Source organism: Schistocerca nitens, chromosome 2, assembly GCF_023898315.1.
Source record: "Schistocerca nitens isolate TAMUIC-IGC-003100 chromosome 2, iqSchNite1.1, whole genome shotgun sequence".
Classification (NCBI taxonomy): Eukaryota; Metazoa; Arthropoda; class Insecta; order Orthoptera; family Acrididae; genus Schistocerca; species Schistocerca nitens.
The window spans coordinates 1,119,246,714-1,119,272,468 of record NC_064615.1 but is presented as its reverse complement, the minus strand read 5'-3'; the positions used below and the strand labels follow the sequence as shown (position 1 = coordinate 1,119,272,468).

At 45.7% G+C, this 25,755-nt stretch overlaps 1 protein-coding gene across 1 annotated transcript in view; it reads left to right on the top strand.

Annotated features, from left to right (window-relative positions):
* Window positions 1-25,755, top strand: part of LOC126234806 (fatty acyl-CoA reductase 1-like) — a 215,054-nt gene that overhangs the window by 187,371 nt on the left and 1,928 nt on the right. Inside the window, exon 8 of the mRNA XM_049943553.1 lies at window positions 328-585. Coding sequence (XP_049799510.1) covers window positions 328-585 — 258 coding nt within the window. The remainder of the gene's footprint in view (window positions 1-327; window positions 586-25,755) is intronic.

The following is a 25,755-nucleotide window of genomic DNA, read 5'->3' as shown; positions in this document are numbered from 1 at the left end:
TAATCCCGCGCGGCACGCAAGGAACATACAGCATGTAGTCAGAGGAACTTTCATTTGTCAGCGCCATCTACCGTGGCTGCAATGCATATCCGGAAACATGTTCATAGGACCTTCTCTCTTCCATTTTCAGCCAGGAATTGGTCCCTGCAGTTTGTCGGTTTTATTTACTTTCATCCTGTATTTATGGAACAGTCATAGACATATTTAGGATTTACCAAAATGTTACGATGTTTACCGTAATAAAGTTTTATTTTTAACTATGAGCTTCACTGTTAATAATGACAAGGATGATCTGTTTGCAGCATTGACACCGCGTGTATGTTGCAGACTGTGGGACGTGTACTCGCGTATTCATGGAAGCATGCAAGCCCTGGAGACATTTACCACTAAAGAGTGGACTTTCAAAGACGACAACTTGGTGTGCATGTGGGGCCATATGGGAGAAGCCGACCGCAAGCTGTTTCCCTGTGACATCGCAGACATTGACTTCGAGTGGCATTATAAAAATGCTATGCGTGGATTGCGGCTGTACATTTTCAATGAGAGCTTCGACAACTTGGAAGCAGCCAGGAAGAAATTTCATTGGTATGTGTACTTCTTTTATTCAGTACAGCTGCTACAGTCGACTCACAAATATCATTGCGCTACCCAACAAATCTCCACCTCATTATACTTGCTTCATTGACCTATAAAACCTATAAAAACTATAAGACTGGCTCCATATACACGTCTATACCGTACACATAGTTTATAAGCGCACTTCATTTACATGCAAACGTTCAGTCACAGAAATTCGAAACATAAACTGAAATAACAATTACATATCAGTAAATATTAAAATTTCTCGTAATTGATACCAACAGATAAAGGTAAAATTAGACACTGAAAGATCTCATGCAAATAAATGAATTTTGCCAATGAATACGTACGTAACACATTACATTAGAATTTTAATTACAATACAGCAGAAGCAGATGTATAGATGGTGTCCTGTGGGAGAAAAAAGTCGATGCGATAAGTGAAGTGTCTGCGCTAGCAGAATAGAAATGTGGAAAACACAAGTCCAAAAACAATTTACTGGACTCACGAAAACAAAACCATAATACAATTTCCAAAAGAACAACAGACTCGATCCCAACTGCGAATCGTCACAAATATAAAATAACAAATAATAATAGAAAAGACCCGACTCTTCACGGGGAGAGATTACAATAAACAATTCTACAATGTCAAGATGTTCGTCGACTATACCAAGTCCAGCTGAAAGAGATAGGCCAGCTAGAAGAGGCGTATGGCCGTGGCTGCCGGGGTGGCAGCTCTAAATACTTCCTAGCGGTGCTTCGAACTGCCCTTTTCCCGGCAGTGCGCCGCCCTATAAGGCCCGTTTGGCGGGTATATCTGTCAGAAGTGTTTGCGATGACGTGCCTGGCGTATAAAAGTAGTTCCTACGCTACCTCCGACCTCTGGTGAAGCTGTTCTGCAGGCTCCGCGAATGGGTAGCGGTCCCTGGCAGCCGTTGGTATGTTGTCTTGCGGCCGCCGGTAAATATTTGTGTTGGCAACACAACACAGACGTCGTAGGTGCTCCTGGTAAACATACGCCCTGTGATGCAGGCATCCCGTGTTGGTTGGACGTGAAGTGGGATGCCGATCCAATAGGTTCAAATGGCTCTGAGCACTATGGGACTTAACATCTATGGTCATCAGTCGATTCAATAGGAGCTACGATGTATGAACTGGGCGGCCACAGCAATAAGAATGCTAATAACTTTGTAATCTTTCATGATTGGAGATGACTCCAAAAGGATACCAGTTTTTTCGCTATAAAGCCGAAATTTCAGGAATTCACCTCGAAATGAATAGGAATCAGGTTACCGAGTTAACCAAAGAGACGATTTTGATACAGGCTATGAAATGAGTGAAGATGACATACACATGTTGTTCTAGCACTCGAGTGTATCCATTTCTTGCGTGGCAGAGACTAGGAGAGTACAGCGTGAAAATTGGGAAGAAATTCAGTGCAACTGGATTAAAATTCACGTATTATGTCACAACTGTCGGCATTGAGAAGCAACAGGCTTCAACCCGGCGTGTCAAAAGTGCCGTGTCCAGGCTTCAGCCAGGGCTGTGGATGATGGTCGAATTAGTCCCGCTTGCAGCAACTATGTATCCAGACACAGTGACTTATCGGTACGTCATTAATTGTGCACGAATATTTGCAGGTGTAGGAAATGTCACGCACGCACGCACGCACACACACGCACACACACACACAGCCCGCATCTCGTGGTCGTGCGGTAGCGTTCTCGCTTCCCACGCCCGGGTTCCCGGGTTCGATTCCCGGCGGGGTCAGGGATTTTCTCTGCCTCGTGATGGCTGGGTGTTGTGTGCTGTCCTTAGGTTAGTTAGGTTTAAGTAGTTCTAAGTTCTAGGGGACTGATGACCATAGATGTTAAGTCCCATAGTGCTCAGAGCCATTTTTTTGAACACACACACACACACACACACACACACACACAGATGCTAAGCGCATGCTTCGCCAGTGGTCTCAGGCGCCCCATAGAACAATACATGCCCTGGGCAGATTCAAGTGATCTTCATATGTCTGCTGTACGCGAAAGAGGGAGCCTGGCGGAAGTTTCTGATGTTGACCGATACTATCTCGCGTAATGACGCTGCTGTCTGAGCGTCTGGATCTCACTGGCTTGTGCAGAGACAACGAAGGCGCTGTGTGTGCCGACTTCGTGTTCTTCCACTACGCCTCGAGTAGCATTTTGACGCGGATAAAACTGCCATGCGTCTTCAGCCACGTGGAAGGGTCACACATCTGCTGGGTGTCAATCGGTGAGTTTTCTGCGCGAAGGGGAGTAAGGCCGAGTGAAGAAGAGACTGTGCTATGTTTTCCCGAAACTCGGATGGCTTCTAGTATTTCTACGCAGCGAGCCAATGGGGGCTGGAAAATTGAAAGAGAATAAAACTAGAATAAAGGGATATAGTGGTATAGTGGCTTGTGCGACTGACAGTAAAACATTGGAGAAAAAGAATCTATCGTTAGTCATAAAATGTGTTATTGTTTAGCATGCACAATGCCAGCTAGAGCAACTACATAGATCTGAAGCTGATCCAGAAAGATCGAAACGTGTCATATATTCAAAACTCACAACGAACCCCTTGAGTGCAAGGTCGTAAATGACCAAGGATGTCTAAGGGATTCGACACCCCACGTATTGTCTACCATGCAGCCACAATATTGGCTACTAATGGCGAGAGGGTGCGGGACTGGAGGTATCCAGTGGGCAGAATGAGGCTACGGAGTGTAGTTGAGCTACTTAGTCGACGAGTAACTCCCAGCAGTGCTACAGTGTTAGTGGTGTTCGTACAAAACAGAGCAAAGGCAACGATAAACGAAGCGAACATTGTCCTATACCTACAACAGTCGCCGAAATTGTTGTTTCATCGAAAAGGAACATAAGAAATTTCGCATTGCATTATATCTACAACAGTTGCAGAGGTTGGCATTTCGTCAGAAAGGAACCCAAGGAACCGCAGTGAGAAGGAGGTGGCAGATAAAATACTAGAGTTTCCGAAAGTTGAGTCAGTGGAATGTGTGATGTATACACTCGACGGTGCGGTCAATGTACATAAGGAGTGATGATCGCACACGCTTAACAAGTGAAAGTGATAATGAAACAGGTGTCGGGTCATGTAGTTTATCATCCTCGTCGGACAAAGAGCGACAAAATCCGTCTCTAGTGGAACATACTAAACGACTATCATTGTCCAAGGAGCAGGTACTAAACATCATTGCGCACGTGTAAGATAATCCAAAACATAGTAAAAAAAAAACAATTATGTACAGATTTCGAATAATTCCGCAACAGTGTAACCGTGTAGTGCATAAGAAAAGGGGACGCACCAAGAGTGTCTTATCAAGATCAACTAACATCAGTGTCTAACGCATTCTTATACAATTATGCCGATTGTTAATCTGCGTGGTAAATTGGCTGGAAAGTTATTTATTGTGCCGCGAGATGTAGGAGGTGCTCTGGCCCCTACTATTCTTTGTTGTGTGCATGATCTTGCAAAGGCAGTAGCGAATATTCAAGTCACAGCAAGAGAGAGTGGCAAAATTGGAGTAAGAGAATTACAACTGTGCCACGAGCACTGCTTTTAGCAACTTGCTGGTCAAAATAACTTGCTTTTGCGTAATTCCTGGTCTGCGGATAAATATCATCCTTCTTTAGAGTAAACTATCCCTCCTGTAAAGTGTGTGACATTGCAATTCATGGCATCTAGAACCACAGGACAATTTCAGACTCTGGATGTTTGTTTTCTCCGTGCCTGTAGAACACATTGTCGCACTATCTGCAGCTACGCCTTTAAGGGTGGCCAGTTTCAGGATAAGCTCCACGGCACAGTGTTTCGTATTCGGTTGCATCCCATCACATTCCACCAGGTCTCATCACCGCATTACGCCAGTATGATTCCATATTCGTTTTTTAAGAGTGGATACCTAGCTGGACGTCCTTCACAGTTTGTAGCTCCCAAGGAGTTCGATTTCATGATGGTGCGAATCTTAGTGATCACGGTGGCCCGCCATTTTTCATTCGGTGTTCATGGTGCAAGTCAGCGGTTTGTTTTGAGCATTTCTTGAATGTAGGCGATGTCCATATTGTAAAGAATAATGCATACATCCCATAGAAGCTTGATTTCTGCTCCTACCGGACACTCATTTTCTATCGCCCTCCTGATGTACACGATGAGTCATTAGCAGCTAATGTATTTCCTGTCGTGAATGTTACCACTTTAAAATGAGCCTTACTTCAGATTGAACTTGCGACCTAGCACTCAAGTGGTTTCTTGTGAGTGTGAAGAATAAACGAGAAATGTTTTCAGTTCCTGTTCTTCGGCGACAAATATGTCGATTCTAGTACACATATTGATATATTTAGGTCGTTGGCCACTGTCCTATTTAAGTAATCATTCCAGCGTTCGCGTGAAATTATTTATGAAAACAACAGAAAACCACGATCACAATGAGCAGAGAGAACATAAACCTCTATGCTTCCGAATATGAGCCCAGAGTCTTAACAACTGCACTGCTTCATTCGTTTCATGTGTAAAGTACAATGCTCATTTACTTGTTACACTAGGAGAAATTCTTCTTTATTGTGCAAAAGAATAAATGGTCACCATTGCAACGCAGAAGTGTAAGATTTTGCTCAGAGGTGCCCTGCAACATCGCCCTCGGACACGGTGGCGTTTCGGACAGCAACCACACATCACTTCTTCTCTTGACGCCTCTGCGGTGGAGGTCAGGACCGCAACGCAACGCCGTGAAATCACATAGTTTAGTAATGGGTGGCCGAAGAACACATCGCCTCTGAGAATCGACACGAAAAGGCCTCAGGAGGTAGTATAATGGGCGTCAATGAAACCAGCCCTTCCCTTGAGGCGATGGTTTACAAACATCTCGCCGTCAGAACGAATGTTTGCAACGCCGTGTGGAACAGGACGACGTTCTTTACAACATTCGACGCTGCTGATACACCCTCTGTCCTTCTCTAAGGACATCGTGGGGCTGCAGCCCCACTGTACGAGATATGACGTCTTTGGAGTGTACTGCGACTAAAATTTTTGCTCTGGTGTACACGTTCTGCACACTCATCAGCAGATACTGGAGCAGCAGTTTAGTGCCACTCAGTTGTAGGGTATCGAAGGGGTTGCCTGACTGCAGGAGCCTATATGGCTTGGGCGAGGTGTTTCTTTACACAGTGCATTTTTAAGTTGCTTAAAAACAGTGTGCGGCTGGCAGAGAGGATGTTGCTGAGCTGGGGGGTGCTACAGAGACCCTTTGCCGCTATATTCACCCACGTATCATTGTCGTATCTCCCACGGTCTTGCTACAGAAGAGTGCAGAACAGGGAGTCTAAGAAACCATCAATACCCTTTTGACGCTTCGGATCACGTTAAATTTTCGTTGAATGGTTTTGAACGGTCCCTAATGGTACTACCAAAGCAAAAATTGCGGTCGAGCAGCATTCCAAATGATCAGATCACATTCAATTGGCTGGCAGCACCGCATTGTCCTTAAAGAACGGTTGAATAGTCAGGGTGTCAGCAGCGACGAAAGTTGTCAAGAACGAAATCCTGTTGCACGTCGCACTTCTAACAATCGTTTTCGACAGCAAGATGTGAGTGTAAGAACGCATCAAAGAAAGGGTTGGTCTTCATTAACGCCTTTCACACCTTTAGAAATCTTCGTGACGATTCTGAGCGGCAGTGTGTCTGAAATGTATTCCTCGATCACACACAGGAGAACCGTGTGATTTCAGAGCTGGGCGTCGCGCTTCTGACCTTCATCGCAGAGGCGTCAAGAGAAGTGGCGAGACGTCGTTAGGTGGGGGAGAGGGGGGGAGGGGGTTACGGCCTTCCCATCGTGTGACACGTCCACAGTGGCGGCGGGCGGAGACATCGTTAACACACGTCACACTTAACATGAACTACTGAGCTCTGTCCCATTTTTCTCACATGTATCAACATCTTGCTGTCTGAAGCGTCGCCGACTCGCAGGGCGTCAAGCTTTTGTACTGTTGCGGAGGCAGCTTTGAGCCAAATTTCAAACTTGTGTGTCGCAATGCAAGAATGTGGCTAGGTGTCAAAAAAAGCGACCCTTTAATTTGCGCAGTATAGCTACGCAGTGTCTTTCAGTTCCTATTTTCTGTACACACCAGATTATTTCAGTATTGCAAATATACTGCAATGCGTCTGTGTCTTGCTGTCCACATACCTCAAAGATAGCGTCTCCTCATCATGTAAGACGCTGAGCTCACAGGCACACTGAAAGATTAGCATTACGAACGAACGAATCAGTGTGTGCAATTAACCAATCAAATTCATTACACTGTGAAAGTTTACTGCAATATGACAGTTGTGTTTTAGTCGCTATTTTATTAACCAATACTTCGACTTCTCAAAGTAATCTTTACTTTTGTATAATTCTTTATTTAACAGCAAAGTATTGACTACCTTCTTAAATAAAATTGTGCTTTACACGAAATATCATGGGCTACGTCCCAACAACGTTACGGATCTCCTTTTGCCAAGCTTAGTGCAGTAACTCAACGTGACATGGACTCTACAAGTCGTTCGATGTCCCATGCGGAAATGTTGGCCATGCTGCCTGTACAGCCCTCCATAATCGCGAAACCGTTGCCGGTGCAGGATTTTATGCGCGAACTTACCTCTCGATTATGACCCATAAATGTTCGACGGGTAGCCAAATCATTCGCTCGAATTGAACAGAGTGCTCTTCAAACCAGTCGCGAACGATTGTGGCCCCGTGACATGGTGCACTGCCATACATAAATATTTAATCTTTGTTTGCAAACATGAAGTCCATGAATTGCTGCAAATGGTCTCCAAGTAGCCGAACATAGCTGTATCCATTCAATGATCGGTTCATTTGGACCAGAGAACCCAGTCCATTCCGTGTAAACAAAGCCCAAACCATTATGGAGCCACCATCAGCTTGCACAGTGCCTTGTTGTCGAATTGAGCTTGTGGCTTCACGAGGTCTGCGGCGCACTCGAACCCTGCAATCAGCTTTTGTCCACCGAAATCGGGACTCATCCGCGCAGGGCATGGTTTTCCAGTCGTCTACGTTGCAACTAATATGGACACGAGCCCACGAGAGGCGCTGAAGGCGATGTCCCGCTGTTAGCAACTTAGGTCGCCTGCTGCCACAGCCCATTAACGCCTAATTTGGCCTCACTGTCTTAACATATACGTCCGTCGAGCGCTCCACATTGATTATCGTGGTTGTCATGCAGTGTTGCTTGTCTGTTAGCAGTGACAACTCTACGCAAACGCCACTGCTCTCGGTCCTTAACTGAGAGTCGTCGGCCACCGTTGTCCGTTGTGAGAGATAGTGTCAAGAGTGTGCCGAGAATACCAAATTTCAAGCATTGTCATTGAATTTACTAACAATTTCCGAAATGAATTCCCCGTGCGTCTAGCTTCATCTACCACTCCGCGTTCAGAGTCTGTTGGTTTCCGCCGTGAGCCCATAATCACGTCGAAATCCTTTTCGCATGAAACACCTGAGTACAAATTACAACACCGTCAAGGCCGTGCGCTTTTATACCTTGTCTATGCGATACTGGAGCCATCTGTATACATGCATATCGCTATCCCATGAATTTTGTCATCTCCATGTAATTATCTGCTTTGCCTCCTTTGGCAATTTATTATCGAATTTTAATAGGTGATAGAACATTATGGTTTGAGTATTGACCTGCTAACTGTGCGTCTACGAATTTCATGTATAATGGCATACTTACCATTCTTTTCTATGATTTCCAAAATATATTCATTCATGTACTCACCTGAAGTACTGGAGATAGCCATATTTTAAATAATTCTATACACCGAATGCGACCAGCTCTTTTACTTATTTTTCTTTTGCTCCTTTTCTGCTGTTTGAAACATGTGTACATATTTTATGCATGTGATTCCCACAATGCCATCTCACATTTATTAACGGAGTACAGTGAGTGAGTCCATCTCCAGTGAAAAATTATGGATAATTTTTGGTTAAATTTTCTGAGTGCTTCGGTGTAAGTGACTGTGGTCTACCATGCCTTGTCACACAAAAATTGCATTTAGTTTGATTTCTTACGCGCATTTATCTTTGTATTGTACTTAAAGCACCCGCACCACAGCTGTTCACGGTATGCACTGTGCCTCTCGTTCGTAAATAAACTAGCTCCACTGACTCACGCTACTATCTGCTCACAAACAGCAATGTCCACTATATTCTTCACCCGCTATCTTATGTTCCGTATTCCTCGGTTCTGTCTTGGGTTTGTTCTTGGGAAAGTGTTATATGTATTTAGCAGTACCAGACAATAATGTGGATTGATGTACTCATGAAGAGTTTTCCAATGTGCACCTCATGTAAGGTTTCTCTCATCACAGTGGAAGAGCGGTACAAAAACGACAGCGGCATCCTAGACGTCAGAGACACGCCACCGCACCCGATCTGTACGAGAGTTACACGCGGTTGGTGACTATCCAACCACGAGTAGCTAGCGTGTTCCACAAATTCTGAACAAAGTTGAACAACTATTTCGAGAATTTTGCATGAACAACAATTACACCTGTGTCATCCGCAGAAGGTGAAGTCATAGAAGGCAGTGTACTTTCATCTCGAATAATGTTTGATAATTCTTACACAGTGTACAGGCAAGCACTGTTTTAATATTTTTGTGCTGTTTACAGACGACGCCAAGTCACAAGAGAGGGCGTTTCCAACAATAGAAAAACCCATGAATGGTATGATAAAAACCCTCACACGACTTTTTTTTGTGGTTTTAGGGCGTACATCTACAATGGTCATTAGCGCCCAGACTAAGTTAGGAATGCACCGTGAGGCACGAGGTTAAAGCAGCAACTAAAAGGGACAATACTATAGAAGACATAGACAGGCAGAGGATTAAAAAAAACAGCATAATCAAATGTCCTTGACAGGTTTGTCAAGTTGATAAAACAAAGAACGTGAGCAGCTGTGTTAACCCTACGAAGTTGTGAATGTATCGATATAGTGGGCGGCGGGTGACGGGTATTTTCGGCGATTTTCTGTTTTCTACGCCTAGGGGTCCAGACTTTGATCAGTAATCAAAACGTTTTAAGGCCGGACTTCAGTTCCAGTCACTACTCGACTTCTGAATCACAGTCACCAGCTATCGTCGTCAAATACTTCTGATACAAGAAGTCGCCCTTGTTCTCCCAGCGGTCCTCTCAAAGAGGGCTTGTTCGAGAGCGTGCTAAAAAGTACTGCCTCGGAAATTTTTATGGGAATCAAAGTTTTTTAACTTAAACAAACGTCATTAAAATTCTACATTTTCATTCTTCATGTCTAAATATTTATTTCTCAACATAGTCACCCTGCTGCTACCTTTGGACCAAAATAACACATGGTGGGTGAAGAGAGGAGGACATACACATAGAACAAACAAAGAGGGAGTTTTGTTGCCAAAGTAAGTCCACTAGCAGTATACATTTGAGGATGAAGTTTCTACTATGTTCGTGTGGAGCACAAAATTGTGTGGACGTGAATCGTGGACTGTGGGATAATCGGAAAGGAGAGAGTACAAGCGTTTTAGATGAGGTGCGACAAAAAGATTTTGAAAATTAGGATATGCGAGGTAGGTAACACATGGAAATCGTTGAGGAGCAATGACAGGGTGATAGAACATGTGCCAACACTTCAAGTAATAAATTGATGGTACGTGAGGGAGCTGTAGAGAATAAGAATATGGAGATAATGTCCGAGAATTAAATATATCGATCAAATAAATGAGGACTTTAGGTGACAGTGCTACTCCTGAGATGAAGAGGTTGGCAATGGAGAGGATTTATTGTGGGACTGATGACACAATTAAAGATATATAAATGTGATTATACGTTTTGTACTCTACTCTGTTCAGATTACCGGAAAGTACGTAAGGTTTCTTCCGCACAGTTACTACAAAATGTCCAACTGAGAATTCATCGATCTGTGCAATCTGAGCACGACAGGAACTAGACACGTTTTGCACTCTATTTAAGAAGCACCCTAATGCAAGCTGCGATAGGTCGCCATGGTGCTCTTCCATGGACAGTGAAAATGGACTTCTTGTTCTGGAGACACGTAAGGAGCCTATTTTACGAGACTCAGCTCGACCTGTTTGCTAGGGATGTCGCAGCAGCAACAGATAGGCAACCGGACTCCTGGGATTCTTGAGCATGCACGCCAGTGGATGTTTTGTCGCACTAGACACTGTTGTGATCGTGGTGGTCCGCATTTGGAACAACACTTGTAAGGAAACATTTATGTATTGATTGCGGACTGTTCTGAACACCGATAGAGCAGACTAAGCCCACTGTCATGAAAGCGTACGCGTTTATCTGAGGGCTGTTCTGTCATCACGGTCTGACATAAGAGTCGTGTTGCCCACTGCGACAGTAGCACACACAAAACTGCCTGGAAGTTACATTGTTCGACGCGATCTTGCGAAAGCGAATAGTAATTGCTTACAATAGTACAATGGTTTTTACCAATGGGAGCGAGAGTAGAGTAATAACTTGCAACAACAAGAAGACCCCACGTCTGTCCTTTTTGGATCCCTAAAGATCTTCCGAAAATATGAAACGCTACATTTTAGAGCATATCATTTACGATTCTCTTGTAAATTACAGGTATTTGTTGAAGGTGACCTTTTCCTTATAATAGCAGTAAGTGGCCACTAAACACCAGCAGACCTGACCTTTTGCAGTAAGGAGTCGAACATCTACTCAACAACATCAAGTTTCGTTCACTACATTTCCAATCAAATCTATGAACGGAGAAATAGGAAACTTACTCGGAATGCGATACATACATATAGTATTTAACATACCATATAACCCTTCAAATCTAAAACAGAAGGGAAAAAACACACAGACGTGACAATAACGTCGAAATCAAAACAACTGTTTCCCAACCAAGAAGAAACCAATTCCACAACTCTTGCTACATCTGGCCCTAAACGGCAAGAATCATATTAATACATCTCCAGAGAACCTTACACACCATTTCTCGCAGCGACTTCTATTTAGATTGCGTGCCTATGGAGTATCGTCTCAGTTGTCTGACTGGATTCGTGATTTCCTGTCAGAACAGGTAACAGAAAGTCATCGTGTAAAACAGAAGTAACATCTGGTATTCCCCAAGAAAGTGTTATGGGCCCAGCCGGCCGCTGTGGCCGAGCAGTTCTAGGCGCTTCAGTCCGCGACCGCGCTGCTGCTACGGTCGCAGGTTCTGATCCTGCCTCGGGCATGGCTGTGTGTGATGTCCTTAGGTTAGTTAGGTTTTAGTAGTTCTAAGTCTAGGGGACTGATGACCTCAGATGTTAAGTCGCATACTGCTTAGAGCCATTTGAACCGTTTGTTATGGGCCATCTGTTGTTTCTGATCTACATTAGCGATTTAGGACCCAGTCTGAGCAGACCTCTTAGATTGTTTGCCGATGATGCTGTCATCTACCGTCATGTAATGTCATAGGTGATCAAAACGAATTTAGAAATGCTTCAGACAAGACGTATTTATGGTTAAAACCGTGGCAGTTGACCCTCAGTAATGAGAAGTGTGAAGTCATCCAATGAGCATTACAAGTAATTCGATAAATTTCGGTTACACAATAATCACATAAATCTAAAGGCTGTAAGCTCACCTAAATACAGTTACGAACAACTGAAAATTGACACCGGCACATAGATAATGTTGTGGGAAAAGAAAGCAACCCAATGACTGCGATTTATTGGCAGAACACTTAGAAAATGTGGCTGGTCACTAAAGTGGCTTCCTATCTTGCGCTTTTCCGCCCTCTTCCGGAGTACTGAGATGCTGTGTGAGATACGTATTACATAGGTCAGACGGAGGACATCGGAAAAGTTCAAACAAGGACAGCTCGTTTTATATGATTTCGAAATACGGGAGAGGGTGGCAGGATATGATGAGGAAAATGGGGTGGAAGTAGTTAAAAGTAAGGTATTTTTCGCTGCGGCAGCAAGTACTCATTAAACTTCAAACACCAACTTTCTCCCCCGGCTACACTGGTGTCCAAAATTAAGGCAACGAACGGAAATTTTGCAAGGTTGCTTTTATTTTTCCAGAAAATGGTACAAAACCCTGACAGTAAACTTGAAACAATGGAAACAATACAGCAAGTAATAAAAAAAGTTCTTCGTTTTTTCCAACCTTTCCCCAAAGCCGGCCTTGGTGGCCGAGCGGTTCTAGGCGCTACAGTATGCAACCGCGCGACCGCTACGGTCGCAGATTCGAATCCTGCCTCGCGAATGGATGTGTGTGATGTCCTTAGGTTAGTTAGGTTTAAGTAGTTCTAAGTTCTAGGGGACTGATGACCTTAGAAGTTAAGTCCCATAGTGCTCAGAGCCATTTGAACCATTTCTTTTCTTTCCCCAATGTTTGGGTTCAGAAATCGTGTTTCATGTACCCTCCAGATGCGAATCCGTCGAGAACCATTCTCCAGGCGAAATCGGAACTCATCTGTGAAAAGAACATTGGCGCTCCGTTCGACCGTCCAAGTGGAATGTTGATGGCTCTACGTTACCTTCTGTGAAGACATGCCAGAGGTAAACAGACAGCAGATCTCTAACATGCTGCGACGTGAGATGCCAGTTGCCATGCAGTACTAAGGCAGTACTGCCGTGCCCTTACAGCCAAATAACCGTCCATTCTTTCTGATGACACACGTGGTCGGCCCTACACTGCTCTTTGGGATATTGTTTCAGTCTCTATAAATGTCACCACATCCCAGAAACAACAGAATTCTGGTACCGCGCGCTGCGGAATTTGAATCCCCGCCAGACGTCATGGACGTAGAAGACCCCTAGAGGTCTCTGCACCATCGCGCCGTAAGCTGTGGCGGCGCGAGCCTCCTGGCCCGCATTTAGTGTGAGGGCGTCATAGTGGAATACGTGGTTCCAGCTGCCAATAGCGGCGCCCCCGATAGAGTACTTAAGCACCTGCCTCTCGCTCAGCCAGCCAGTCTAACCTTGGGTACGTCTCTGGACACATCGCTTCGCCTTAGACAGCTTATTTACTTTCTTGTTCTATGTACGAGTATACGTGGATTGTTCACGGGCCACTCCAAGGATCCCGCAGCGCTTTCCGTCACTTCAACCCCACGAGATTACAGAGTACCTAACGTCTCAACACAAAAGTTTTGTCTCAAGTACAGATAGCGTTGAGGATCAGTGGACAAAGTTCAAAACCATCGTACAATATGCGTTAGATGAGTATGTGCCAAGCAAGATCGTAAGAGATGGAAAAGAGCCACCGTGGTACAACAACAGAGTTAGAAAACTGCTGCGGAATCAAAGGGAACTTCACAGCAAACATAAACATAGCCAAAGATTCGCAGACAAACAAAAATTCTTCTTCTTCTGTAGTGGTCAATCCAAGGATTGGTTTGCAACAGCTACAATGGCAGCTTGTCTCAATTCTGTGCGTCTTTCAGCTTTTCTCTTCATTTCTTTATAGGTGTTACATCCCACATCTTTCACGATTTGATCCATGTACCTCAGTCCTGGTCTTCCTCTTGGTCTTTTTCCCTCGACATATCCCTGTATGATTGTGTTCAGGAGTCCTTTATTTCTTAATAGATGGCCTGTAAATTGCACTCTTCTTTTAACAATGAAACTCCAGAAGCTTCTCTTCTCACCTGCTCTTTCCAGAATCACTTCGTTTGTGACCTTGTCGATACATTTTATTTTGAGCATGCGTCTATAGCACCACATTTCAAAAGAATATAGCTTCTGGTCTTTCTCTGTCCCGAGAGTCCATGTTTCACACCCATAACATGCCACACTCCACACATATGATTTCAAAAATCTTTTCCTGATTTCAAGGCTGATGCTCTTAGATGTTAATATGTTTTTCTTCTTGTTAATAGCTTGAGCTATTCTACTTCTCACTTCTGCCTTGCTCCTTCCATCCCTGGTAATATTACTGCCCAGTTAAGTAAATTTATCAACTTGTTCAAGTAGTTCATTGCCTACATGAACTTGGACTTTCACTTCATCTTCTTTGTCGCATGCCATTACTTTTGTGTTTGCTTTATTAATTCTCATATTATATTCCTACACAGAATAAAAATTACGCGAAGCGAAATTTAGTGTGAGGAGGGCTATGCGAGAGGCGTTCAATGAATTCGAAAGTAAAGTTCTATGTACTGACTTGGCAGAAAATCCTAAGAAATTTTGGTCTTATGTCAAAGCGGTAGGTGGATCAAAACAAAATGTCCACACTCTGTGACCAAAATGGTTCGGAAACAGAGGATGACAGACTAAAGGCCGAAATACTAAATGTCTTTTTCCAAAGCCGTTTCACAGAGGAAGACTGCACTGTAGATCCTTTTCTAGATTGTCGCACAGATGACAAAATGGTAGATATCGAAATAGACGACAGAGGGATAGAGAAACAATTAAAATCGTTCAAAAGAGGAAAGGCCGCTGGACCTGATAGGATACCAGTTCGATTTTACACAGAGTACACGAAGGAACTTGCCCCCCCGTCTTGCAGTGGTGTACCGTAGGTCTCTAGAAGAGCGTAGAGTTCCAAAGGATTGGAAAAGGGCACAGGTCATCCCCGTTTTCAAGAAGGGACGTCGAACAGATGTGCAGAACTATAGACCTATATCTCTAACGTCAATCAGTTGTAGAATTTTGGAACACGTATTATGTTCGAGTAAAATGACTTTTCTGGAGACTAGAAATCTACTCTGTAGGAATCAGCATGGGTTTAGAAAAAGACGGTCGTGTGAAACCCAGCTTGCGCTATTCGTCCACGAGACTCAGAGGGCCATAGACACGGGTTCACAGGTACATGCCGTGTTTCTTGACTTCCGCAAGGCGTTAGATACAGTTCCCCACAGTCGTTTAATGAACAAAGTAAGGGCATATGGACTATCAGACCAATTGTGTGATTGGATTGAAGAGTTCCCAGATAACATAACGCAGCATGTCATTCTCAATGGAGAGAAGTCTTCCGAAGTAAGAGTGATTTCAGGTGTACCGCTGGGGAGTGTCGTAGGACCGTTGCTATTCACAATATACATAAATGACCTTGTGGATGACATCGGAAGTTCACTGAGGCTTTTTGCAGATGATGCTGTGGTGTATCGAAAGGTTGTAACAATGGAAAATTGGACTGAAATGCAGGAGGATCTGCAGCGAATTGACGCATGGTGCAGGGAATGGCAATTCAATCTCAATGTAGACAAGTGTTATGTGCTGCGAATACATAGAAAGATAGATCCCTTATCATTTAGCTACAAAATAGCAGGTCAGCAACTGGAAGCAGTTAATTCAATAAATCATCTGGGAGTAGGCATTAGGAGTGATTTAAAATGGAATGATCATATAAAGTTGATCGTCGGTAAAACAGATGCCAGACTGAGATTCATTGGAAGAATACTAAGGAAATGCAATCCGAAAACAAAGGAAGTAGGTTGCAGTACGCTTGTTCGCCCACTGCTTGAATACTGCTCTACCCTCCGCCACACACAGTCAGGTAGCTTGCGGAGTATGGATGTAGATGTAGATGTAGACCGTTCCAGTAGACGTTACAACATTTTGGCGACGAGGTAAACGGTGGTCGTTCTTGGTATGGATGCGAAGTTGGTCTGTCTGCTGGAGCAACAGCAGCAGCTCATGCAGCAGCAGCAGCTCCAGTTAGACATATTACAAAAGTCGCTGCAGTTGCTAACGGACAAAGTCGATGCCCGGGACGTGTTGCCACAACAGCTTCCTTGTCCTCGGGTGTCCGATGCTTTCCCACGTCGGCCGTCGTTTCCACCCTTTAATGACTCTAAAGAGGACTGGGAAACCTACTTACATCGGCTGAAACAACATCATCATTTCACGGCTTTTCAAGTCACGGACGACTCCTTTCAGCGGTTGTTGTTTTTGTCTTCGGCCTCCCCGGACACGTTCTTTCTTCTCCCCAAGTTGGCACGGTTGTCCGATCCTGTGGTTCTCTCTTTCCAGGAGGTCTGCCTTTTTGCTGACAAACTATTATTCCCAACGCTACCACGTGGTCGCCTCTCGGCTGGAGTTCCACCAGTACCATAAACAGCCTGGTCAATCGCATCGTTCCTGGTCACGGACTTGCTGGGTCTCAGCCGTCGATGCGATTTTACGTGCACCAGTCAGCAGTGTAAGTCTTCGTATGCGGACTCCCTGATCCAAGATGTGGTGATTCAGCTGGCTCCCGATCTTGAGGTCCGCACTGCGGTGTTGAAACTCGACAATCCCTCCTTGGAAGAGATTCTCCACATTTCCCACTCCTTTGAAATTGCTCAAGCCGCTAACGAGCGTCTTATGGCGCGACCGCAGGTGGCGGCGATCACGGCGTTACGACGGGCTCCGCCCTCGTGACATCGACGTGGCCCGGCCGACAGAGGCCAGTGCCGTCGGAACTCCTCGTTGTCCGACGTCTCTATGGCATCGGCGCCTTCGGTCACTCCTCGTCGCCGGTCGCGCGACCCACTTCCCTCTTGCCCACAGTGCTTTACTGCCCATTCGCGGGCTGATTGTCCCCACCGCTGGAAAACGTGCACACTGTGTAACAAGGAGGGCCAAATCCGATGTTTGTAGTAGTCATTCGACTCGCTCCAGTCCAGCCCCTCCTGGGCCTCAAGATATAGTCCATGCTCTGCAGTCGGTCGTCCCACAGGACTACGTCAGTGAGGAAGTTTTTCCTCAATCTCCGCATTTTCACTCAGGATGTCAGTTTTCATGTCGACACTTGGGCCACCGTCTCCCTAATTAATATGACGACATTTACCTGGCTGGGCTCATCTGCATTGTCGCCTCCCTCTCACCATTTGGTTGCCTACAGAGATAGTTCCATTCTCCTTCATGGGCAGTTCGTCGTCCAGGCGACGTACAAGCATGTTTCCCAGTTCCTTACCCTCTTTGTCGTCGACCATCCGTCGGCTTAGAATATTTTTGGCCTGGATGCGTTTCAACTGTTGGGCTTTTCAATTTCCGACGAAGTTAAGGTCGTTTCCACGGCTGCTCCCTCTTAGGACGTGGTCGATCTGTTCTCCGCTTTTGCGTCGTTGTTTGGACCGGATCTCGGATGTGCTTCCGGCTTTCAGGCACACATCACCCTACGGCCGGATGCACAGCCCCGCTTTTTCCAGGTCCAGCCCTTTACAGTGGCCTTACGACCAGCGGTCAAGCAGGAACTTGATCGGCTCCAGGCCGCTGGCGTGCTGGAGCCGGTAACTTACAGTGCGTAGGTGATATCACGGGTGGTCACACGGATACCCAATGGGTCCCTACGGCTGTGTAGGGACTTCGGCGCTACTGTCAATGCTCAGTCCCTGATTGACACTTACCCCACTCCCCGACAGGAAGACCCTCTTGCCAAGCTTTCCGGGGGAAATCGACCTGGCTGAGGCACACCACCAGTTGCCCTTGGATGCCGAATCTCAGAACATCATGGTTATCAACACGCCTTTCGGATTGTATAAGTACAAGCGCCTTTCCTTTGGTGTCTATTCGGCGCCGGCCATTTTCCAGCGATACCTGGATCAGCCTACGCAGCGTATCCCTGCCTGTGTGAATTATCTTGGTCACCGGGCGTTCCCGCCAGGTACACTTTCAAAACCTCAGTGCCTTATTTCACACTCTGCACTCTGCTGGTTTACGCTGTCGGCTGGACAAGTGTTGTTTTTTCCAACCGGAAGTGGAATACTTAGGCCACTGGATTAGCAAAGATGGCATTCGCCCTTCAGGTCGTAGTGTTGCGGTCATTGAGGCCCTTCCTCGTCCCAAGGACTTATCTGAACTCTAGGTGTTTTTGGGCAAGGTTACTTATTACTTAAAGTTTTTGCCCCTGGCTGCCTCCATTGCTCAACCCCTCAATCACTTGCGTAACAAAGGGGTACCTTTTGATTGGACGCCTGCCTGTGACCAGGCTTTTCTCCGTTTAAAAGCGATGCTCAAGTCCGCCCCTTGTCTTACTCCCTTTTCTCCGGATGGCCCCTAGGTTGTGGCGGCTGATGCATCGGCATATGGCACTGGGGCCGTCCTTTTGTGCCAGGATGCCGATGGCTCCAAACAGCCCATCGCACATGCCTCCAAGACGTTGACCCCAGCACAACAGAACTACTCCCAGATTGGAAAGGACACTCTGGCGATCGCGTTCGCTGTCCAAAAATTTCACACCTATCTCTTTGGGGCAAAGTTCACCCTCCTGACGGACCATAAACCCTTGGTTACACTTTTTGGTCACCACTCGCACCTTCCAGAGCGGACAGCTCAACGTCTCCAGCGCTTGGCATTGTTTTTACACCCACCGCCCACCATGCTAACGCGGAAGCTTTGTCACATCTCCCAGCAGGCCCCGATCCTGCCTTTGACCGACAGCAAGTCCTCTGCTTTCACATTGATTCCGCCGCCGTGTTGCGCTGGCCGGTCTGCCTCTTATGGCTGCTCACATTGCTGCGGCTACCCGCCGCAACCCTGTGTTGCTGCAGGTTCTCAACCACGTGGTCCACAGGTGGCCGTCCTATGTTACTCGTCAGATGCAGTCCTATTTCAACCCCTGGTGCCACCTGTCCCACAGGCTCTCTGTGGTCGATGATGTCCTTCTGTTGGCCACAGAGTCGGATGCCCATCAGATGGTCATCCCTCCAGAATTACAGCTTATGGTGCTCGGTTTGTTACACCACGGGCACTGGAGTATGTCCGGAATGAAAGTTTTGGCTCGCAAGCATGTGTATTGGCCTGGCATTGATGGCGATATGGAGCTCCTGGTCCGTGGGTGCACTGTCTGTGTGCGTCACCGGGCAAGCTCCCCTCAGTCGTTTGCACCCTGGCTTGTGCCTTGCTGTCCCTGCGATCGGATCCATATCGATTTTGCGGGCCCATTTTTGGGGTCCATATGGTTACTCATCATTGATGCCTACTCCGGATACCCATATGTTGTCTGCATGGCAGCCACCACTCATGGCCCTGGCCCAGGTTCTCACTATTGAGGGCCTGCCACACATGTTGGTCTCCGATAATGGTCCCCAATTCACGGCGTCCTCCTTCCACGACTTCTGTCAGGCCAACAGTATCAAATATTTCTGTAGCCCCCTTTCCACCTTTGGTCCAATGGTGCAGCGGAGAGGCTTCTCCGCACTTTTAAACACCAGTTGACTAAGGTGATCGACACATCTCCAACCAAGTCGGCCCTCACCCTGTTTTTGAACACCTATCACACTACGCCAATTGACTGAAGCAGTCCGGCAGAGCTCCTTCATGGACGACAGCCGCGGACCCTGCTCCATTTGCTGATGCCATCCTCCTACCACCGCCACTCCCGGCCCTCGCAGCGGTATGCCCCTGGCACGGCCGTGTGGGCCCGCGAGTACGGGCGCAAGGGGGGTTGGACACCCGCCACGGTCGTCGTGGTCCATGGGCGGCGAGTGACGTCGGTGCACACGTCGAAAGGGTTGGAGCGCCGCCATTACAATCAGCTCCGCCCGCGTGCCAACACGGGTCTCGCGCCGCTGCCTCTTCCCTTCAGATACAGACGTGGCCCTCGAGTCACCGTCCCTGCCCCCGGTTGCCGTCTCCCCGAGGGTCTGCCGCCAGCCCTCTCCGCCTCGGGGTGGATCGGCGGCTCCCTCCCCCGCCCTGGACTCTGGATCGGTTGTCATGGATACCTAGGGCGTCCCTTCCTCCCCGCCAATAGCTGTTGATGAGCCCAGCTCCTCTTCCCACTGCCGCCCACCTCGGCACTGTCCGGGGTGTTTCCGTCCCTACGCGCAAGTTTCAGGGGGGAGGGATCTGGTAGCGCGTGACGCGGAATTTGAATCCCCGCCAGACGTCATGGACGTCGAAGACCCCTAGAAGTCTCTGCGCCATCGCGCCATAAGCTGTGGCGGCGCCACAGTTGAACACATGGTTCCAGCTGCCAATAGCGACGCCCCCGGTAGAATACTTACGCGCCTGCCTCTCGCTCAGCCAGCCAGGCTAACCCTGCGTACGTCTCTGGACACATCGCCTCGTGTTAGACAGCTTATTTACTTTCTTGTTCTGTGTGCGAGTGGACGTGGTTGTTAGGCTTTCTTGTGACTCCGTTGTTTCGATCGTGTTGTTGTTCGTTCTGTCCTTCGTTGGTCGTGTCCGTTCTCTTCCGTTGTGTTGTTGTTCACGGGCCACACCGCCGGTCCCGCCGCGCTTTCCATCACTTCAACCCCGCGACCGTTCCGGTCACCGTTACAACAAGAACGATTCAGTTTAAGCCATCGGGCCACACAGTTTACGACTCTCCCGCTTCCATTCTTCCTGTGGCCCTCCACAGCAGAGAGTCTGTAGGCGTATTCACTGTGCCACGCTGCACCGTCTGTGACTGTGTACACAGCGGTTGTGGGTGTGGGACGACCCTGCAAACACTACCCCACTTTATAGGTGCCCTGACGTCACTGCTGGCGTGCAGCTACATCTGTTGACAATTTGTATGACTATAACGTGAATTAGACAAAGGACAGGGAAATAGCAATTTGTTGCTTTAATTTTGGACACCAGTGTGTTTTGTTGGCGCCCATCTGTATCTATAATCATCATAATAAAATGAGAGAAATCAGAGCTCACAAGAAAAGTTTCACGTGTTCGTTTTCCCCACATATTCTCTTCCTTTCAGCGGAGTAAGGTGCAGCTATGAATATATTCGAAAGTATTTTTTCGTGAATAAATTGTGTCTTTCGACAATTTACTCATGCTTGGAACACAAAATATAATTACTATTTCCTTAACTAAGTAGAAGGATAGAAACAAACTTTAATTATATGGTATTCTTTCTCCTCTCTAGGAAGGCTAGTGCCATTTCAGCTGTCAAAAAAAAAATGGCTCTGAGCACTATGGGACTCAACTGCTGCGGTCATCAGTCCCCTAGAACTTAGAACTACTTAAACCTAACTAACCTAAGGACATCACACACATCCACACCCGAGGCAGGATTCGAACCTGCAACCGTAGCAGTCGCACGGTTCCTGACTGCGCGCCTAGAACCGCGAGACCACCGCGGCCGGCTTTTCAGCTATCAGATGGTAACAATCTTCACAGCAGTGAGTGTCGCAACTGTAGGCAATGTTACACTCCGCTATTACTCCATGTTTACTGTTGATCGTTCTGTTGATTGTATACTGTAGTGGCCTTCAGTTCCAAGTTGGTCTGATTCAACTCGCAGTGTTATTTTATGCTGCGCAAGCCACTTCATCTCCAGATGATAACTGCAACCTACATCTTTCTGATTCTATTTCCTGTATTTACCTCTTGGTCTTCCTGTACACCAGTACTTTCCTCAGATACTAAATTTGTGATCCCTTGATGTCTCAGAATATGTCATATCAACGGGCCTCTTCTTTTAGTCAAGCTGTGCCACAAATTTCTTGTCTCACCATTTCTCGCCAGTACCTTCTCATTAGTTACGCGATTTACCCATCTAATCTTCAGTATACTTCTGTAGCACCACAATTCAAGAGCCTGTATGCCTTCTTATCTACACTGTTTTAACCCATGTTTCGCTTCCATACGTACATGGCTACATCCCAGACAAATACCTACAGAACACATTTACTAACACTTAAAACCTATATTCAATGCTAACAAATTTCCGTTCTTCAGAAACACTGTTTTCCACTGCCAGTCGACGTTTTATATCTTCTCTACTTTGGCTATCAGATTTTTGCTGGCCAAATAGTAAAACTCATCAACTACTTTTAGTGACTCTTCCCTAATCTAATTCCCTTAGCATCATCTGATTTCATTCAACTGTATTCCATTATATCTGCTTTACTTTTGTTAATTATCATCGTACAACCTCCATTCAAGACGTTACCGATTCTGTTCAACGGCTCTTCCAAATCCTTTGACGTTTCTGACAGAGTTACAATGTGTAACTTCCTGGCAGATTAAAACTGTGTGCCCGACCGAGACTCGAACTCGGGACCTTTGCCTTTCGCGGGCAAGTGCTGGCAGAAGCAAAGCTGTGAGGACCGGGCGTGAGTCGTGCTTCGGTAGCTCAGATGGTAAGGGTTAGCTGCCCTCTGTAATAAAAAAAACTTAGTTAATGGATCAATAACGAACTGAAACGGGTGTCTTGCGATGTCCGCACCGAGCAAATGACACGAACGAAAAAACGAACAAAATGAGATTTAAAAAAAAAAAAAAAAGGGTGGTAGAGCACTTGCCCGCGAAAGGCAAAGGTCCCGAGTTCGAGTCTCGGTCGGGCACACAGTTTTAATCTGCCAGGAAGTTTCATATCAGCGCGCACTCCGCTACAGAGTGAAAATCTCATTCTGGAGAGTTACAATGTCATCAGCAAACATCAAAATAAAATTTTTATTGCTTCTCCCATAAATTTAGTTACTACTCCAAATTTTTCTTTGCCATCCTTTATTGCATGCTCAGTGTACAGATTGACTAACAACAGGTATAGGCTACAACCCTGTCTCACTCCCTTCTCAAACACAACTTCCCCTTCATGCCCCTCGAATCTTATAACTGTCATTTGGTAGCTGTACAAGGCGTAAATAGGCTTCCTCTTCCTGTATTTTACCCCTACTACCTTCAAAATATCAAACAGAGTATTCCAGTCAAAAGTCTACAGTTGATAAAGAGGTAGGTCTGCCTTTCCTTTACCTATCTTCTGCCCGCCCCGATAGCTGAGTGGTCAGCGTGACGGATTGCCGTCCTAAGGGCCCGGGTTCGATTCCTGGATCGGGGATTTTCTCCTCTCAGGGACTGCGTGTTGTGTTGTCATCATCATCATTTCATCCCCATACGGCGCGCAGGTCGCCCAATGTGACGTCGCATGTAATAAGACCTGCACCAAGGCGGCCGGACCTGCCCCGTAAGGGGCCTCCCGGCGAATGACGCCAAACGCTCATTTCCGTTACCTATCTTCTAAGTTAAGTCGTAGGTTCGGTACTGCTTCGCGAGGTCCTACATTCCTGCGAAATCCCGAGCTGATCTTCCACGAAATCGGCTACTAACAGTTTTTCCGTTCTTCTGTAAAGAATTCGTGTTTGTGTTATGCAGCCATGACTTATCAGCCTGGTAATTCGGTACTGTTTCTACAGTGATGCTTTCAAGTTCATCGCCCTTGTATAAACTCTCTATATATTCCTTTTATCTTTCAGCTTTCCCTTCTATGCTTAGTATTGGTTTCACACCTGAGCTCTTGACAATGGTAGAGCTGCTTCACATTCCTCCAATCGCCTCTAATTTTCCTGTCGACTGTATCCTAGTGAAATAAGTTTCTAAATTCTTACGTTTGTCATCTAGCCATTCCTGCTTAGCCATTTTAGACTTCCTGGCAATCTCATTTTTAGACGTTTGCAATCCCTTTCGCCTGCTTCATTTGCTGCATTTTTGTTTTCTCCTCTCAGCAGTTATATTCAATATGTCCTGTGATATACAAGAATCTCTACTAGGCCTTGTCTTCATACATATTTAAACCACTGCTGTCTTCACTATTTCATCCCTCAAGGGTACGCAACTGTCTTTTCTACTGTATTCCTTACCTTTGTTCTAGTCTATCGTTGCCTAATGCCCCCTATCAAATGCTCAACAGCCTCTCATTCTTTAACTTATTTAGGTTCTATCACCTTATTTTCCTATCATTTTTCAGTTTCTACAGTTTTAATCTCCAGTTCATAACTAATGAATTGTGGTCAGAATCCACATTTGCGCATGGAGATGTCTTGCAGTTTAAAATCTAGTTCCTAAATCTCTACTTTACAGTTATATAATCAATGCAAAACATTCTAGTGTGTCTAGGTCTTTTCCGTGTATACAACCATTTCACGGTTCTTAAACCAGCGAAGATTAAATTAGGCTGTGTGCAAAATTCTAACAAGTGGCTTTCTCTTTCATTCTTCTCCCGCAGTCCATACCATTTTTCCATTCTTTTCTTTTTTCTACTGTCGAATTTCAGTCCCCCATCAGAATTAAACGTTCGTTTCCTTTGACTATCTGAATAATTTGTTTTATCTCATCATACATTTCCTCAGCCTGTTCATCATCTGCAGAGCTAGCTGGTATATGAAAGTCTACTAATGTCGTGAGTATTGAATTTGTGTCTTTCTTGACTGCAATAATGTGTTGACTATGCTGTTCATACTAGGTTAGCTGCATTCCTTTTTTTATTCATTATAAAACCTTTTCCTGCATTACCCCTATTTGATTTTGTATTTACAACCCTTTATTCCCTGACCCAAGGTCTGTTCCTCTTGACTCCAAACCTCACTTAGTCCCACTAGATCTAACTACAACCTACCCACTCCCATTTTTAAATTTTCGAACCTACCTGCCCAATTAAGGGATCTAACGTTTCATGCTCCGACCTGTAGATCGCAAATTATGTCCCCCCCTGATAATAAAACTTTCCTGAGTAGTCCCCTCCCGGAAATTTTCACTATTTTACCTGCAAAACATTTTAGCCAAGAGGATTCCATCATCATTTTACTATGGGATACAACTGCACGCCCTTGGGAACTGATTCTGTTTTAGTTTCCCCTTGCTTTCAGCCGTTTACAGCATTATTGTAGCCAGGTCATTTTGGTTGATGTTACAAGGGCAGATCAGTCACTCATACAGAGTGTTTCCCCTACAACTACTAAAAAGAATATGGCCTCTCTTCAGGACCCACGTGATTGTTTGACCTCTAAGCAGATAACAGTCCATTGTTGTTACACATTCGGAATGGCTCTCTCTATTGCTGTGGCACGCAAGCCAAGTCATCACCGACAGGGTCCATGGCTCATGGGGTGAAACCCCCATCTCCCGGTAATCCTAACAGGCAACAACAATGTATTAAACCACTCTACACTACCACCAAAACAAGTGCAATGTAATTTCAAATAACAAGAGATTACTCTTAAAATGCACTGTACAATCTCATAACTTCACTTGCATGATCTTAAAAGGATACTAGGTATTGACTACAGCCAAACCTAGGGCACAAGAATGTGATAATTTTATAATGAAAGGAGTTCTGTAGGTTAATCCTATTGCAACCTCATCTTACAGATAAATCCTTAGCGTTTCAATTACTACATAAACTAAAGAAAGTAATAATCTCGTGAATCAGGTAAAAACAGTGAGTGATATACGCATAAGAACTTTCGTTTTCACAAGCACAGAAA